The sequence below is a fragment of the Euphorbia lathyris genome, chromosome 3, assembly GCF_963576675.1.
Source record: "Euphorbia lathyris chromosome 3, ddEupLath1.1, whole genome shotgun sequence".
In the NCBI taxonomy this organism is placed as follows: domain Eukaryota; kingdom Viridiplantae; phylum Streptophyta; class Magnoliopsida; order Malpighiales; family Euphorbiaceae; genus Euphorbia; species Euphorbia lathyris.
Window position 1 is genome coordinate 36,625,943 of NC_088912.1, and position 15,574 is coordinate 36,641,516.

General features: G+C 33.9%; 1 protein-coding gene across 1 annotated transcript; it reads left to right on the top strand.

Moving 5' to 3' along the window:
- The first annotated feature begins 12,138 nt into the window (after nucleotides 1-12,138).
- On the top strand, nucleotides 12,139-14,866 carry LOC136222614 (E3 ubiquitin-protein ligase RSL1-like). Its single transcript, XM_066010358.1, has 2 exons — nucleotides 12,139-12,713; nucleotides 14,764-14,866. Exons 1-2 carry the CDS (start codon nucleotides 12,139-12,141, stop codon nucleotides 14,864-14,866), a joined length of 678 nt encoding a protein of 225 aa, XP_065866430.1.
- The last annotated feature ends 708 nt before the right edge of the window (nucleotides 14,867-15,574 follow it).

Below are 15,574 nucleotides of genomic sequence, written 5' to 3' on the forward strand. Positions count from 1 at the left end.
AGCCCATTTTACAAGTCATTCTTCTAACCCCAAATCATTTTATATATTTGTTTCAGTATTTATACAATCTGCCATTTACATGTTCCCGAGCATTTAAAATTCATTTATGTCCCCAATTTTTACATTAACTCATTCTTGACTTTCTGAATTTCATTTTACCCTTTTGATTTACTCAATTCTGTATCCGTAAGCTCTCATATGGTTCATCCAAAGTTTGGTCCCCTAACTTTAATTATTGATTACGTTTTCAATCCACTCAAATGCCACTTGAATCAGAGATCCACATACGAAGTCAGCCTCTTTCTTACTGACCGGCCGTGGTGTTCGTGAATCTCAAGCCTATGCCAATTCAACGCATCGTCGAGATAACCATCTATGGCTCTGAGTTTGTCGTTTGAATTTTAATTTTCATTCTTGTTATTGTATTACAATTCGATTCCAGCACATATTATTGAATTGTTTATGCTTTAGTTAGCAATTGTTTAGCCATATGAATATAAGTTTATTTTAATTGTAATTATTTATCTTCAAGCATATGTTTTCAGACTTTCATTTACATTAATAAAACATTCATTTTTTTTATTAAATATTGTGTCAATTTCGCACCTTTATTTTCTTATATTTATTCATCTTTAATTTATCCGAATTAGCTTTAAAAAAAGATAAAATAGTTTTATAACGATGCTAGAGGCTCAAGATGGGCTAATTCAATCCTTGCGTCTCTCGCCAATAATCGTTTCCTTAGATTTCAAGTTTTGGTGCTCAAAATCCATAAACTTAACCATACATATATTAATTGAGAAGTAACTTATGTGGCACGTCTGCACCCTAATCATTTATGACAATGTTGAAATTCGCATATTCACAAAATATTGCTAACACTAACTAAAATAGGTTTAGGATTGAAAAGAAAAACTATAGTGACAAAAGAAAAAAGGAAAAAGTACAAAAATAAACTTTGTGGTTACATTTATTTTCGAACAACACTCATGCGGTTTAAAAGTTTGCAAAATTGTACCTTGAGGCAAATTGACTAACGGTGTTAAAAGTCAAAGGGAAAAGAGTTAATTTAGTTCTTATATTTATTTATTTTATAAAGTAACCCTCTTATTATCTAATTATCACAAACAAACCCAAAATAAAAAATAAAAATCAAATATAACCTCTTCTCCATATCTCTTTAATTTCTTATTTTTATTCTTCTCTCTCCTTTTTTTTTTAATTCCTCTATCTAAAATCAATTGAATTTTCATCTCTATCTAAATCTATTCTTTAATTAGTTTAAAACAACGCAGCACTTTCTCTTGAGGAGCCCATTCTACTATCTTCCCAATATTTCCCACTCTTTCTCTGAATTCTTCATGAAACTCTACACTCTTTCCATCTTGTGGAAAATTTGATCTAACAACCCATAAGAATGGCTTGCTTGTGAGCTCAAGAGCGTATGCTAGTTCATGAAACTGCTGCTGATTGCAGATTGTTGTGCTGCCGAAGGCAGCATAGATTACTGAGTTTTTTGGTTGGTGATGGAGCCAGTTTAAGCAAGTTGAGTCCTCGTTCCAGATATTTCCAGGAAATGGATGTTGATGTTGATCGGAATTTATAGTTGTTGTAATTAATGGACCGATGGGTAAGGCTTTTGGAATTAATTGTAGGATGATTGTTCAAGTTCGTAAAATGAATTTACGAGTATCCAATCGGAGTTGTTGAGAGTTTGTGTGTTCTTGAGAGTGAAATTTCTGAAAACGAATTTCTGGATTTTGGGTGCGTTTGGCATGCTCCATGTGAGCTCTTTAGTGCTCCAGGGTGGTGTTTCTTTTGACAGATAGATTAACTCATCCTTCAATGGAACTCCTGCAAAGCACAATCCATTATTAGATCGATCAATATTGTTGACTGGAGTAAACAAAAAGAAAACACAGCAAGCAAGAAAAGCATTAGAAGAAATTTGATACCATTATGATCTATGAATCCAGAGTCAATAAGCTTAGGAGAATGCAGATCTAAGCAAAAGTTTCCGACTCCAAAAGGCACAACAGTACCTCCCTTAATTCCCCAAGGGTGGTGCAAAAATACCCCTAACGTTTTGGGCCAGGAGCAATTTTACCTCTAACGTCTAAAATGGTTGCGGTAGGTTTGTGGCGGCCAGCGTAAAACTTAGCCACATCTTATGACATGAACCATAATATAAATACCGTTGGGGCGTTCCCTACTCAGCGACGCGCTGCACTTCCTAGACCCGGGTGTAGTGATAAATGTGCAAGAGTTGCTAGATCGTCGCCCCGAAGCGACGCGCCACCCCAGGACCCGGGGGTGGTGTCAAATATGCAAGGGTTGCGGGTAAATAAGCTAGTCCACGGTAATGGTAGGGGTAGGGGTAAGGGTAGTAGGTTACGCTTTGGGACATGGAACATAGGTTCTTTGACAGGAAGATTAGCTGAAATTGTAGATGTTATGAAGAGGAGGAGAATAAATATATTATGCCTACAAGAAACCAAGTGGGTTGGAGCCAAGGCTAGAGAGATAGCTCCTTGGGGTTATAAGCTTTGGTACTCAGGAAAGGATAAGGGTAGAAATGGAGTAGGTATTCTTATTGATAGGGAGTATATTGATGAGGTAGTAGCGGTGTCTAGGAAGAGCGATAGAATTATGAATGTTAAGCTAGTGATAGGGGATGAGGTTGTGAATGTCATTAGTGCATATGCGCCACAAATAGGATTAGATGTGTCTATAAGACAAGCTTTTTGGGATGACTTAGAGGAAGTGGTGCAACAGGTTCCTAGGGATGAAAAAATGGTACTAGGGGGTGATCTCAATGGACACGTGGGTTCTAGGCGAGATGGGTTTGAGAGTGTTCATGGAGGGTATGGTTTTGGAGATAAGAATGAAGCAGGAAATGATATTTTGGAATTCGCATCAGCCTATGACTTGAGTATCATGAACACATGGTTTATGAAGAGAACATCCCACTTAGTGACTTATCGGAGTGGCGGTAATGCGAGCCAAATTGACTTCTTCTTAGTAAGGAGTGCTTGGAGAAAGAGTTATATTGATTGTAAGGTGATCCCTGGTGAGAGTACGACAACCCAACATAGAGTAGTGGTGCTAGATTTTCGAAGTAGGAAATGTATAAGAAAACAAACACCTCAAGTAGAGACTAAGATTAAGTGGTGGAAATTGCAAGGGGAGAATCAACAAAAATTTGTGGATGAGATGACCAAAAAAGATATTTGGACTTGCAATATGGATTCAGATATAGATTCGATATGGAATAAGATGGAGCATAGTATAAGGGAAGTAGCGAAGGAAGTTCTAAGGGAATCTAAAGGTACCATGCCACCGGGTAAGGACACATCTTGGTGGACAGAAGAAGTACGACAAGCAGTAAAGAGTAAGAGAGAATCCTATAAACTATTGGGGAAATGTAGGAGTGACGAGAACTACGAAAAATACAAAGAGGCTAAAAGGGAAGTAAAGAAGGTCATACGAGATGCTAGAGCAAAGGTGAATCGGGATCTGTATACAAGATTGGATACGAAAGAAGGGGAAAGAGACATATATAGAATTTCTCGGATGAGAGATAGGAAGACGCGAGATCTCGAAAAAGTTAAATGTGTGAAGGATGTGGACCAGAAAGTCCTAGTTGGAGATAAGGATATCAAGGAACGATGGAGGTCCTATTTTGATGACTTATTTAATGGAGATCGCCAACAAGATGTTGGAGATATAAGTATCCATCACGATATGATAAATCATGAATGCCTGCGGAGAATTCAAAAGGGTGAAGTCAAAATGGCATTAAGTAAGATGAAGTTGAAGAAAGCAGTAGGACCTGATGGCATCCCTATTGAGATTTGGAGATGTTTGGGAGAAAGAGGAATCGAATGGTTGACGACGTTCTTCAACAAAATTTGGAGAAACAATAAGATGCCATCAGAATGGAGGAAAAGTACCTTAATCCCTTTGTATAAGAACAAAGGCGATGTCCAAGATTGTGCCAACTATCGGGGAATCAAATTAATGAGTCACACTATGAAACTTTGGGAGCGAGTGATTGAACAAAGGCTAAGGAGGACGGTGAAGATCTCGGAAAACCAGTTTGGCTTTATGCCGGGAAGATCAACTATGGAAGCCATCCATCTAATGAGACAATTAATGGAGCACTATCGAAATAAGAAGAAAGACTTGCATATGGTTTTCATTGACTTGGAGAAAGCATATGATAAGGTACCAAGGGAAGTACTTTGGTGGGCCTTGATAAGGAAAGGCATTTCGCGGAAATATATTGACATCATAAAGGACATGTATGAGGGAGTATGCACGAGTGTACGTACTAGTGTTGGGAAGACTGAAGAGTTTCCTATTACGATTGGAGTGCATCAAGGTTCCGCACTAAGCCCATTTCTTTTTGCCATCGTTATGGATGAACTAACAAGTTCACTTCAAGATGGTATACCATGGTGCATGCTGTTTGCAGATGATATTGTGTTGGTTGATGAGACGAAAGGAGTGGAGATGAAGTTGGAACTATGGAGGCAAACTCTAGAATCTAGAGGCTTTAAGTTGAGTCGAAGTAAGACAGAATATTTGGAGTGTAAGTTTAGCGGTCGTAGGAGTAGGGAGGCAGGGACAATCACCCTAGTCGGGAGAGTTGTTCAGGCCTCGGATTGCTTCCGGTATTTAGGATCTATTATCCAAACGGATGGAGAAGTAGATGGAGATGTTGCCCATAGGATTAAAGCTGGTTGGTCGAAGTGGAAGAGTGCTACGGGTTTCCTTTGTGATCCCGACATGCCTAATAGATTGAATGGAAAATTCTACCGGACGGCAATTAGACCAGCATTGTTATATGGTACGGAGTGTTGGGCAGTGAAACACTGCCACATCCATAAGATGTCGGTGGCGGAGATGCGTATGTTGAGATGGATGTGTGGTCACACGAGAAAGGACCGGGTGCGTAATGAAATAATTAGGACAAAAGTAGGGGTCACATCTATTGAGAATAAAATGAGAGAAAACCGACTAAGGTGGTTTGGCCATGTGAGACGTAGAGCGCTTGATGCGCCGGTTAGGAGAACCGAAGAGTGGCAAAGGGATGTAGTGGTGAGGGGTAGGGGAAGACCTAAGCAAACTTGGAGGAGGGTGATCGAGAGTGATATGAGTTTATTGGGAATTGAGGAAAATATGGTAGTGGATAGGACGGAGTGGAGGGAGCGAATCTGTGTCGCTGACACGACTTGATTTTCACGGTTTTATATGATGGTTCATGTTAGCCGACCCCGAATCATTTCGGGACTAAGGCTTTGTTGTTGTTGTTGTTGTCTAAAATGGTGCAATTTTGCCCATAACGTTTGTAGCCAAGAGCAATTTTACTCCTAACGTTAGTAATTTGGATCAATTTCAGATACTATTATAAAACACAGATATTTTTATTCATTATTTTGCACCAATTGTATATCAATTTATTCTAAAAAAAAAGGATTACATGTTTTTTGTAATTTAATAATAGAATTTGAGATTAATATTTATAAATTCGGTGAAATTTTTGAATTTTTTTTTGTCTAATTCATATAAAAGACAATATATTTTTTTATTTTTTTTCACATCCCAACATATGTTTATGATTTGTTACTGATAAAATGACGTACATGTGAAGTGTAGATGATAAGATTCATGACCGAGAAGATAGTTTGATGAATTATTTCTGAAATTGACCCAAATTACAACGTTAGGGATAAAATTACTCTTTGCTACAAACGTTAGGGGCAAAATTGCACCATTTTAGACGTTAGGGGTAAAATTGCTCCTGACCCAAAACGTTAAGGGTATTTTTGCACCTTCACCCATTCCCCAATGTCTTGGCTTCTTCCTCATGAATTTGGTTTAGAAAGAGATAGGAAAATCAATTGATTTTAGAGAGAGAAATTAATAAAGAGGAGAGAGAGAAAGAAGAAGAAAAATAAGAAATTAAAAAGAGATGGAGAAGATTGTGTATTTGCTTTTTTATTTTGGAATTTGTTTGTAATAATTAGATAATAATGAGGTTAATTTCTAAAATAAATAAATATAAGAACTAAATTAACTCTTTTCTCTTTGACTTTTAACACAATTAGTCAATTTAGTATGTGTTTGCTAACGGAATGAACCTCAAGGTACCATTTTGTAAATTTTTAAACCACATGAGTGTTGTTCGAAAACAAATGTAACCACAAGATTTATTTTTGTACTTTTTTCAAGAAAAAATAAAAATTTACGAGGAATGGTTTCAATAATGCATGGGTGAACCAAATTTACCCTATCCTACATATTTTTACTGGGGATTATTTATGTTCTTAACTTCCAAAGTTGTCAACTCTACACCATATAAGTTATGGATAAGTTTTAAACTTTATTTAAGTCATCTTAAACTTTGGAGTTGCACACAATAGGTAAATTTTTTATTTTTATAAGATATTCTAACGTATAAAAAGATATGTTTTAACGGGGGAAGTTAATATATAATAGCAAGATGACATAATTTAAATAATGAGATGTTTTCTTAAAGAATGAGTTACCTATAAGTCATCTTAAATTGTGAAATTGCTCATAATAGGTAAAACACATGTTTTTATAGGATATTCTAACGGATTAAAAAGATATGTTTTAATGGGCGAAATTGAGGATAGCAAGGTGACATAATTTGAATAATGAGTCGTTTTCTTAAAAAAAATTAGTTATCTAAAGTTAGACAAAGTAAACCATTTTCTCATCGATTAAATGAATGAAGAAATGGAAGTAGAAGGGTTAAAAATAAGGTACTCGATCCACTTTCCTACTAATTAATAACACACACTTTTACTGCCTAGAAAAAGGAAGAGACTGAGACTCAGACTCAGACTGCTGCTCCTTCCAATCCAAGCATCAATGGACACCAAAAGGAAGGGCAAAAACACTGCTACTACTTGTGCAATCTGTTTAGAGAAAACTGAAGTTGAACGCATATTCTCAGTGAATGGATGCCAACATCGTTACTGCTTCACCTGTATGAAACAGCACGTGGAAATGAAGTTGCTCCATGGCATGGTTCCTAAATGTCCTCATCCAGGATGTAACTCTGAGCTTTCTGTCGAGACCTCTACAAAGTTCTTAACATCTAAATTGATAGAGAGGATGACCCAAACAATTAAAGAAGCCTCTATTCCTGTCACTGACAAACTTTATTGCCCTTTTCCTCATTGCTCAGCATTAATGTCAATAAAAGAAATTGTTGGTTCTGAACATACTGCTGCTCGGAGATGCTTGAAATGTTATGGCTTTTTCTGTATTAATTGCAAGGTCCCTTGTCATTTTAACATCACATGTGGTGCTTACAATCCTCCTGGAGAAGATGTGAAATTGAAGTCTCTGGCTAGTAGGAATCTATGGCGACAGTGTGTAAAATGTAGCCATATGATTGAACTTTCTCAAGGTTGCTATCACATCACTTGCAGGTATACTCATCTTACCAATTTGATCTAAAAAAACTTGAACTGAATCAGCTTAAATTGCAACATGGTTGTTTGTGTTTTTACAGATGTGGTTTTGAATTTTGCTATAAATGTGGAGCTGAGTGGAGGTGCAAAGTTGCAACATGCTCTTGTCCACGACGTTATATATAGATTGGGATGATGGAACTTAAAGTCATAGAGATGAACAAGATTGTCTTTTTTTTTGATTAAATATAGGAATCAAGGGACTGAGGCCAGACATCCTAACTAGATTGGTATCCTAAGAACACAGCTATAGATTATAGTCTTAATTATTGCAACTTTCTTTTTATATCCTTGGACGGATGGTATTGTGGCTGGATTTGTTATAATTTAAGATCTGTTTTATCTTTCACTTTTCGTCCCTTATATGGACTAAGGATGGGATGACAATTGGGGGAGATTGGAGATGTATTTTCCACTTTGTCCCCAATATGTGCAGAAACGGATTGGGAAACCAATCGATGGTTTGAGGATTTTTTGTGCTCATCCCCACCCTATGGAGTGCGCGGGGAATCCGTCCCTAAAAAAATTGCAAAAATGATTTATTTTAGATGGCAAGAAATGGTATTACTTATTCTCTCAATTCCATATTATGAAAAAGTATTTAATATTATTCATGTTTAATTCATATTCTAAAAAAACAAGTATCTATTATGGTACATGCTTAATCTCAATACAAGATTCTAAAATTAATTCTTTATGTCCTATTACAATACAATTTATGAAAATGGTGTGTTAAAATGGTATTTGTTATTTAAGTAAGTCATCTGCTTTGTATTGGATTTTACTGGTTCGCTTGGATGAAAATATAACATGTTTTTGGAATTATGTAATACTATGCAACTAGTGATCACTAGTTGAACACTCCCGCATTGCACGAGAAAATAATACCGTTTAACTAATTGCTTTTTGTTTAAGTTTTTTTAATAAAACATAATATTATTTAATGGTATTAGATAAAAAAAATTATATTCTTATTATGATAATTTTATTCGACTTGGTGCCAAACTAGTTTTGGATTGATGGGATTTTTTGTGCTAAATAACTTATTTCAACTATAAAAATCATGTATTATTATATACGTTTTAATTTAATTTGACATAAATCGGAGAAGAAATATATGAACTACATTAGATTAATTTCATATCAACAATCTAATGGTAAAAATTACTTTGTTAATTTTTAAAAAAACAAAGTAACTATAGGATTCACCAATTAGAAGTTACTAAAGTTAATTAGGTAAAGTTAATATCAGTGTTATCAAGCTCGGACCGGGAGCCGGCAAGGAATCCGGTCCGAGCTTGACTGGTCCGATGAACATTAAAAAAAACCCGCTGTGAACCGGAGTTGAACCGGCGACCGGAGGTCGAACCGGGAACCGGTACTACTCCGGTTCAGTGCATTACCTAAGAAATCTATAAGAAAATAGCCATAAAAGGGATTGCCATTGCCTGAAAAATCTATAAACAACAACCATTGCCTAAGAAATCAATAAACAATAACTCCGATTCAGTTCCACTTCTCCTTATAATATTAGAACCATCTAAGGAGAAGGGGAAGAATTTATATGGATGAATTTTTTTTTTTTTTGAAACAAACAAAAACTTTTATTAACTTAAATCAAAAGATAACACTTCAATAATAAACGGTGGTGGACAGGCCCACTCACCACGAACAGAACTAGAAGTAACAGCTTTAGCTATATGGATGAAATTTAGAATTATGGAGTTGCACTAAAAGATTTGATGGGTTAGGTTAGTTCTCCATTGGCCCAAATAATTTTAAAGGTCCAAGTTATTTATGCATTAGTAAAATATGTAATTTGTTATAGGGTTAGGCTATGCTTACTTTGTTTTTAACAAAGTAAGCCTTGCTTTGTGTGTTTTCACCATTAGATAAATTTTACACTCCATCATCTAATGATGAAACACAAAGTAAGGGTTACTTTGTCAAAAACAAAGTAACCATAGAAGACACATTTGTTATATTATTTATATTTATTAGTTTTCATTCCACTAAATAAAAATGGATTTTAAATTAATTTACGTCATCCGGTCCGATCAATCCGATCCATCCGATCCGACCAAATGACCCATGACCCAGTTATGAATCCGGTTTGATGTCCGGTCCGATTCTGATAACATTGGTTAATATATTAGGATATGTTTTATAAAAAAGTTTATATATTTTATTTAAAAATAAAGATAACGATTAAGATATATGATTGATGGTAGTATAAATTAAGATAAGTAAAAGGTATACAATATTTTATCAAAAAAAAGTAATTTTTATTTTTGACACACTATCAAAATTAACTATCAAATTACAAATTATAGTAACTACAAAGATGGAATGTGTCAAAATTGAAGTTCGACTTAAAAAATTAAATTAATAATACTGAATTGGTTAAAATTAAAATGTAGGATCTATTAGGGATTATAGTTAGTTAATCAACTGTAGCACATCGTAATTTCTGTTAAAAATTTATGTAGAACCCATTGAGTTTGATCTTTGTTCGTTAACCATGAATTGAATAAAACTGTTTTAATCCGTTTAAGAATAAAACATACACGTTCTGTCTCTTCTAGAGACAACCGAAGAATCCACAAGGTAGTCGACCTCCAAACTCAAGTGTACGAACAACTATTGACCTGGAACCAGTGCTAGTCGAAGAACAGAACAAGAACGTAACGAAATGGGAGAGAGAATAGTACTCAAGCTGGCCGAATTCTATTTACGGTAGAAGGGGGCCGGAATTTTCATGTATTAGATTTGGGTTTTAGGTGTTTCAATTTATATATACAGTGTCATTGTATTCCTAATGTGATTAGGGTTTATTGGTTAATTATATATTTAATCCAATCCTAATCTAACTACATAAATAAATACCAATAGTATTTATTCTATGCAATTAATTATAGTTAGATAAAATTTAATTACCCCAATAAATAAATTACACTAAGTAATAAATTGATGTATTAATTCAATTAATTATCCACCGAATGTAATTCCATTAATTTACAAATTAATTAATTATATTCTGCAAACTAATTAATCAATTAAATACTCAACTCCAAAACCAATCAATTGATCACCTTGATACAAAGTAAGAATTAACCAGTTAATTAACATTTAATTAATTACCTTGACATTTCACTGTCAATCAATTAATTAATTTTATCTCTCTAATATATCATTCTATAAGTTCCAACTCAGATATTCTATGTGCACGATCTTATGAGAATGTCCTTAGTTAGCAGTGAGCTCACTGTCTGTGGACAGTAAGTGCGTTCTAGCAAACTATTACTGCCCCCAACTAAGACAAAGTATCAGCAATATAAAGATGTGGAGACCATGTAGTTATATCTTAATGTTTTTTATCTTTTAATATCGATATAATAAACAAGAAGCATGATGGATGTTATCCTCTCTGCTGTTTATGATATTTTTTTAATCTTTAGTGGATTGATGAATCAAATGAGTAAACTACTTATCTGGGTTGGCCATACACTTATCAATCCCACTTATCTAATAGCCAGTGATATCATTTCACTATTACATGAGTGCTAATTTCATCACTTATCAATGCTAATTGTGAGCACGAACTTTTTCCGACCTTTATGATGAGACTTTATTACATGCGAACAGTTATTGTAGGTGATTTTATGTCACGATTTACGGAAGCATAAGCCAGAACTGAACCATGACTTCAAGCTGAAAATTTATTTAATATTAATTTTTTATTTTATTTAATATTTAGTTCTTCTTAATATTAATTAAGTTTGATTAGTATTTAAATTTTAAATATATACAAACAAAATATAATAATATAATAATATTAATTAATAATATACTATAAAAATAATAACTATTTAGTTTAAAAATTATATTTCTTTTTTCAATTTTATATATAATGAATTTTAGTAACTTTTTAATTTTATCATTTAAAAAAAAAACTTTGCTCACAATGCGCTTACATTAAAGAAGAAAGAAAAATCTCCACCAGATCCGAATGTGATTCAAACCTATGACCTCTCAAGGCATAGGTAAGCTCTCAACCACTAGGTTAAGAGCTTCACCACAACATGATATTAAAGAAATATTATTATTAGTATAACTTTTATTGACATTGTTAAGATTCTAATACGTTATTAGTTTAAATGTCAATAAAAATATAATTTTTACATGATTCATTGAATTCCGGTTGAACCTCTAACCCTTGATCCTCTATCTTTTTCGGTTCTTTAACAAGTCCAATTTTGATAACCATGATAATAAATGAGTATGCAACATAACTCGGTATATACACTTGCTTAGTTTTTCATCACTTAATTTTTAATTTTATCAAATACCGGATAACGAGGGCGCGAACATATAAGACTGAAAATCAGTTCCAAACAAAAAAAAAAATCCAAGCATTTAATGGAATGTTAGTGAACAGCAGTTAAAGCAGTTGAGGTAATCGAGAGTGGGCTGTGTGATTGAGAGAGTGGGGGAGGAAGAGTCGTTTTTGGAGAATTCAACAAAACAAAATCACAAAAATTCGAGAATGTGAATAGATTCCGTCCTTCTGCTTTCCTCCCCATTATTAACACTTTCTCCCTTCCAATTCCAATCAACTCATCGATCTATGGACACCAAAAGAAAGGCCAAGAACACTGTTACTACTTGTGTTATCTGCTTAGACAAAACTGATGTTGATCGCATATTTTCAGTTAACGGATGCCGCCATCGTTACTGCTTCACCTGTATGAAAAAGCATGTCAAAGTCAAGTTGTTTCAGGGCATGGTTCCTAAATGTCCTCATTCAGGATGCAACTCTGAGCTTTCTGTTGAGGGTTGTAGCAAGTTCTTGACATCTAAATTAAGAGAGATGATGCGCCATAGATTAAAAGAAGCTTCTATTCCTGTTAAAGACAGAGTTTACTGCCCATATCCTCGTTGCTCGGCATTGATGTCAAAAAAAGATATTGTTGGTTCTGGAGCTACTTATTCTCGGAGATGCTTGGAATGTCGTCGCTTTTTCTGTATCAATTGCAAGGTCCCTTGGCATAGTAACATGACATGTGATGTTTACAAAGGGTTGCATCCGGCGGGAGATGATGTGAAATTGAAGAGTCTGGCTAGTAGGAAGCTATGGCGGCAGTGTAAGAAATGTAGCCATATGATTGAGCTTGCTCAAGGTTGCTATCACATCACTTGCAGGTAGGTACCTTACTCATCTTATTGTGTATCTCTTCATGATTTGATCTAAAAGAACAACACTGTTGGATACTTGTAAATTATGGGGAAAACAACACATCTATGTATAGGGTAAAGAAATCACAAGAACTTATGCATTAAATTAGAATTTAATTCACCCCCGCTCATCTCACAGGCGGATTTGTTGCGTCCGCCAATAAAATTGGCCTGTTTAGGCAAGCGGACATGTAGCATGTGCGGAAGAAATTGTTAAACATATGCAATCCTAACCCTAAACATCACATATTGCTAAATTGGCAAAGCTTTATTGTCAAGTTAGCCTATTTTCATACATTATCAATAAAACTTTCTTATCAATCCTGAATCACCAAAACTAGAATAGTACTACTAGTAAAGTAGGAATGTGGTAAGCTTGCCTTTTCCGATTTGTTCTGTCAATTTTTGATGTTATTTAATATTTATGTATGCACAAAAAAAAAAAATATTAAAATCTAAATATTTAGTGGATTTTAAAAATATTTCTCTAAAATTATTGTAGCCACTGAACTTCAATTCTTAATGGTATTGTCACTGAACGTTACATTTTTTAACACGGGGTCACTCAATGCCTCAAAACGTTCGTTGATGGCCTCAAAGTAAAAAGTTCGAAGAGTTAATGATATTCTAAGGAACTTTAATTGTTGAAAATTTTCATTTCGATGTCATTTAGGCGTTGTTTTGTTAGGAGAGAAAGTGAATTTTTGAAAGAGAGCCCCAAAAAAGGTGATTTTAGAAAATAAAAACTGGTTTCAAATATCGTTCTGAATAACTTTAATTCTTAAATATTTTCAAGTTAAAATCGTTGACGATCATTTTGAGGAGTAGGTTAAAGTGAGTGGCCACAAGTGTTAAAAAGTATAAAGTTCAAGTGATCAATTGTTAAGAATTGAAGTTCAGTGACCACAATATTAAAATGAATAAAGGTCAGTGGCTATAAGTGTAATTTACCCCAAAATTGATTTATAGGATGTTTGAACTCAGCTTAATTTGACAACGTTAACTGTAAAATTGTACCATTTTGATCGTTATGATTTAAAATTATTCTTGATGACCAATGTTAAAAATATTACCGTGCCATATCCATAAATCAAACATATAATACGGACATCATCATCTTGCATCAATATACATGATTTATTAGGTGGCTTAATGCATATTTACACCCTTAAAGTTGGCAAGTTTTACTTATTGGCACCCTGAACTTTTTAAATAACCAATCACACATTTATACTTGGCTTTAAAAACCTATCACACACCTAAAATTGACATTAAAAACCTATCAAACACTTAAAGTTGGCTCATTTGGACCTCCTGCACACAAAATCACTGATCTGTCATTTTTGACATATGAGGTGACATACAGAACGAACTAATACGCTTTTCTTTTTTCTATAGCACTCACACGTAATCCCACCTGTCAAAGATGACAGATCAGTGATTTTGTATGCAGGGGTCCGAATGAGCCAACTTTAGGCGTGTGATAGGTTTTTAATGTCAATTTTAGGTGTGTGATAGGTTTTTAAAGTCAACTATAAGTGTATGATAGGTTATTTAAAAAGTTCAGGGTGCCAATAGGCAAAACTTACCAACTTTAAGGGTGTAAATATGCATTAAGTAAAGGTAATGGAAGACAATATATATGATCAGTGATGCTTGGTTGATGCTGTGTCTTGACACCTTACATGAAGCGAAGTGATAGATGTTGTGTTGGTAGCGCATATGATATGAACAACTGCTTGAGAAATTGAGAATAATATTTTAAATTTCTAACCTAAGCTTTTAATTAGCATTGATTTAACGGTGAATCATTTCGGATCCAAATAAGCAGGTATCTTTAAAAAATGTTATGGGTTATTCTTTAAACTTGATCTGGAGCAACTTAAGAGGTTATCTTTAAAAAAAATGTTGTATGTAATTCTTTATACTTAAATCTGGAGCAACTTAAGACGTTGTTATGCAATAGTTTGATTTGTGATATATTTTATGAGATTATGGTTGTTTTATGTTTTTACAGATGTGGTTTTGAGTTTTGCTATAAATGTGGAGCTGAGCGGAGGGATAAAAAGGCAACGTGTTCTTGTCCACTATGGGATGAACATTATATATGGGTTCACTAAAATACAGTTTAGAGATGAATATAACCTATAATGCTGTCTATTTTGAATCTTATTTTGACTACCATTCTGACTGAATATGGACTCCACTTTAAATAATGATGACGGACTAACTTCATTTATTGAATTACTATTTTAGGTAAATATTAGCGATTACATTACATGATATATTACAGTGCCTGAATCGGCTTTTTGGTTTTCATACTCTTGTTACTTTTTATCAATTACTTTGGAGCAAAATTTAAATTTCATTTATATAAAACCGTATTAAATTTATTGTATGGAACAAATTAGATTTAAGTTTATAGGTTAATTATAAGTAGAATATGAAAATATATTTTTCCTAAAGAAATTAGTTGCCAAAGAGAATTGAGCTCTCAAATTTTGTTAAGGATGTCTTTAAATTTACTACTCCATCTGTTCTCAAATAAGTGTCATTTTAGATAATTGTTTTTGTTCTTTTTTAAGTGTCGTTTTTGTTTTTCAATAAAATTTAGTATAGTTTTTTTGGTCTAAACATTTAAATTTTGTCTTGATTTATGTGTTTTTTAAGCTTTCAAAGTTTTTTCTCCAACCATTATATAGGACATAGAATTTTTATTTAGTTAATCCATGTAAATTTATTAATTTAAGTGCATATTAATTGTGTTTCCTAATTTGTGTGAAAAACTCTAAAACGACACTTATTTGAGAATGGAGAGAGTATCTTCT

Coding starts and splice junctions, on each gene's coding strand:
- LOC136222614 (XM_066010358.1), top strand. CDS start 12,139: ATGGACACCAAAAGAAAGGCCAAGAACACTGTTACTACTTGTGTTATC. Junction 12,714..14,763: donor TGCTATCACATCACTTGCAG/GTAGGTACCTTA, acceptor ATGTTTTTACAG/ATGTGGTTTTGAGTTTTGCT.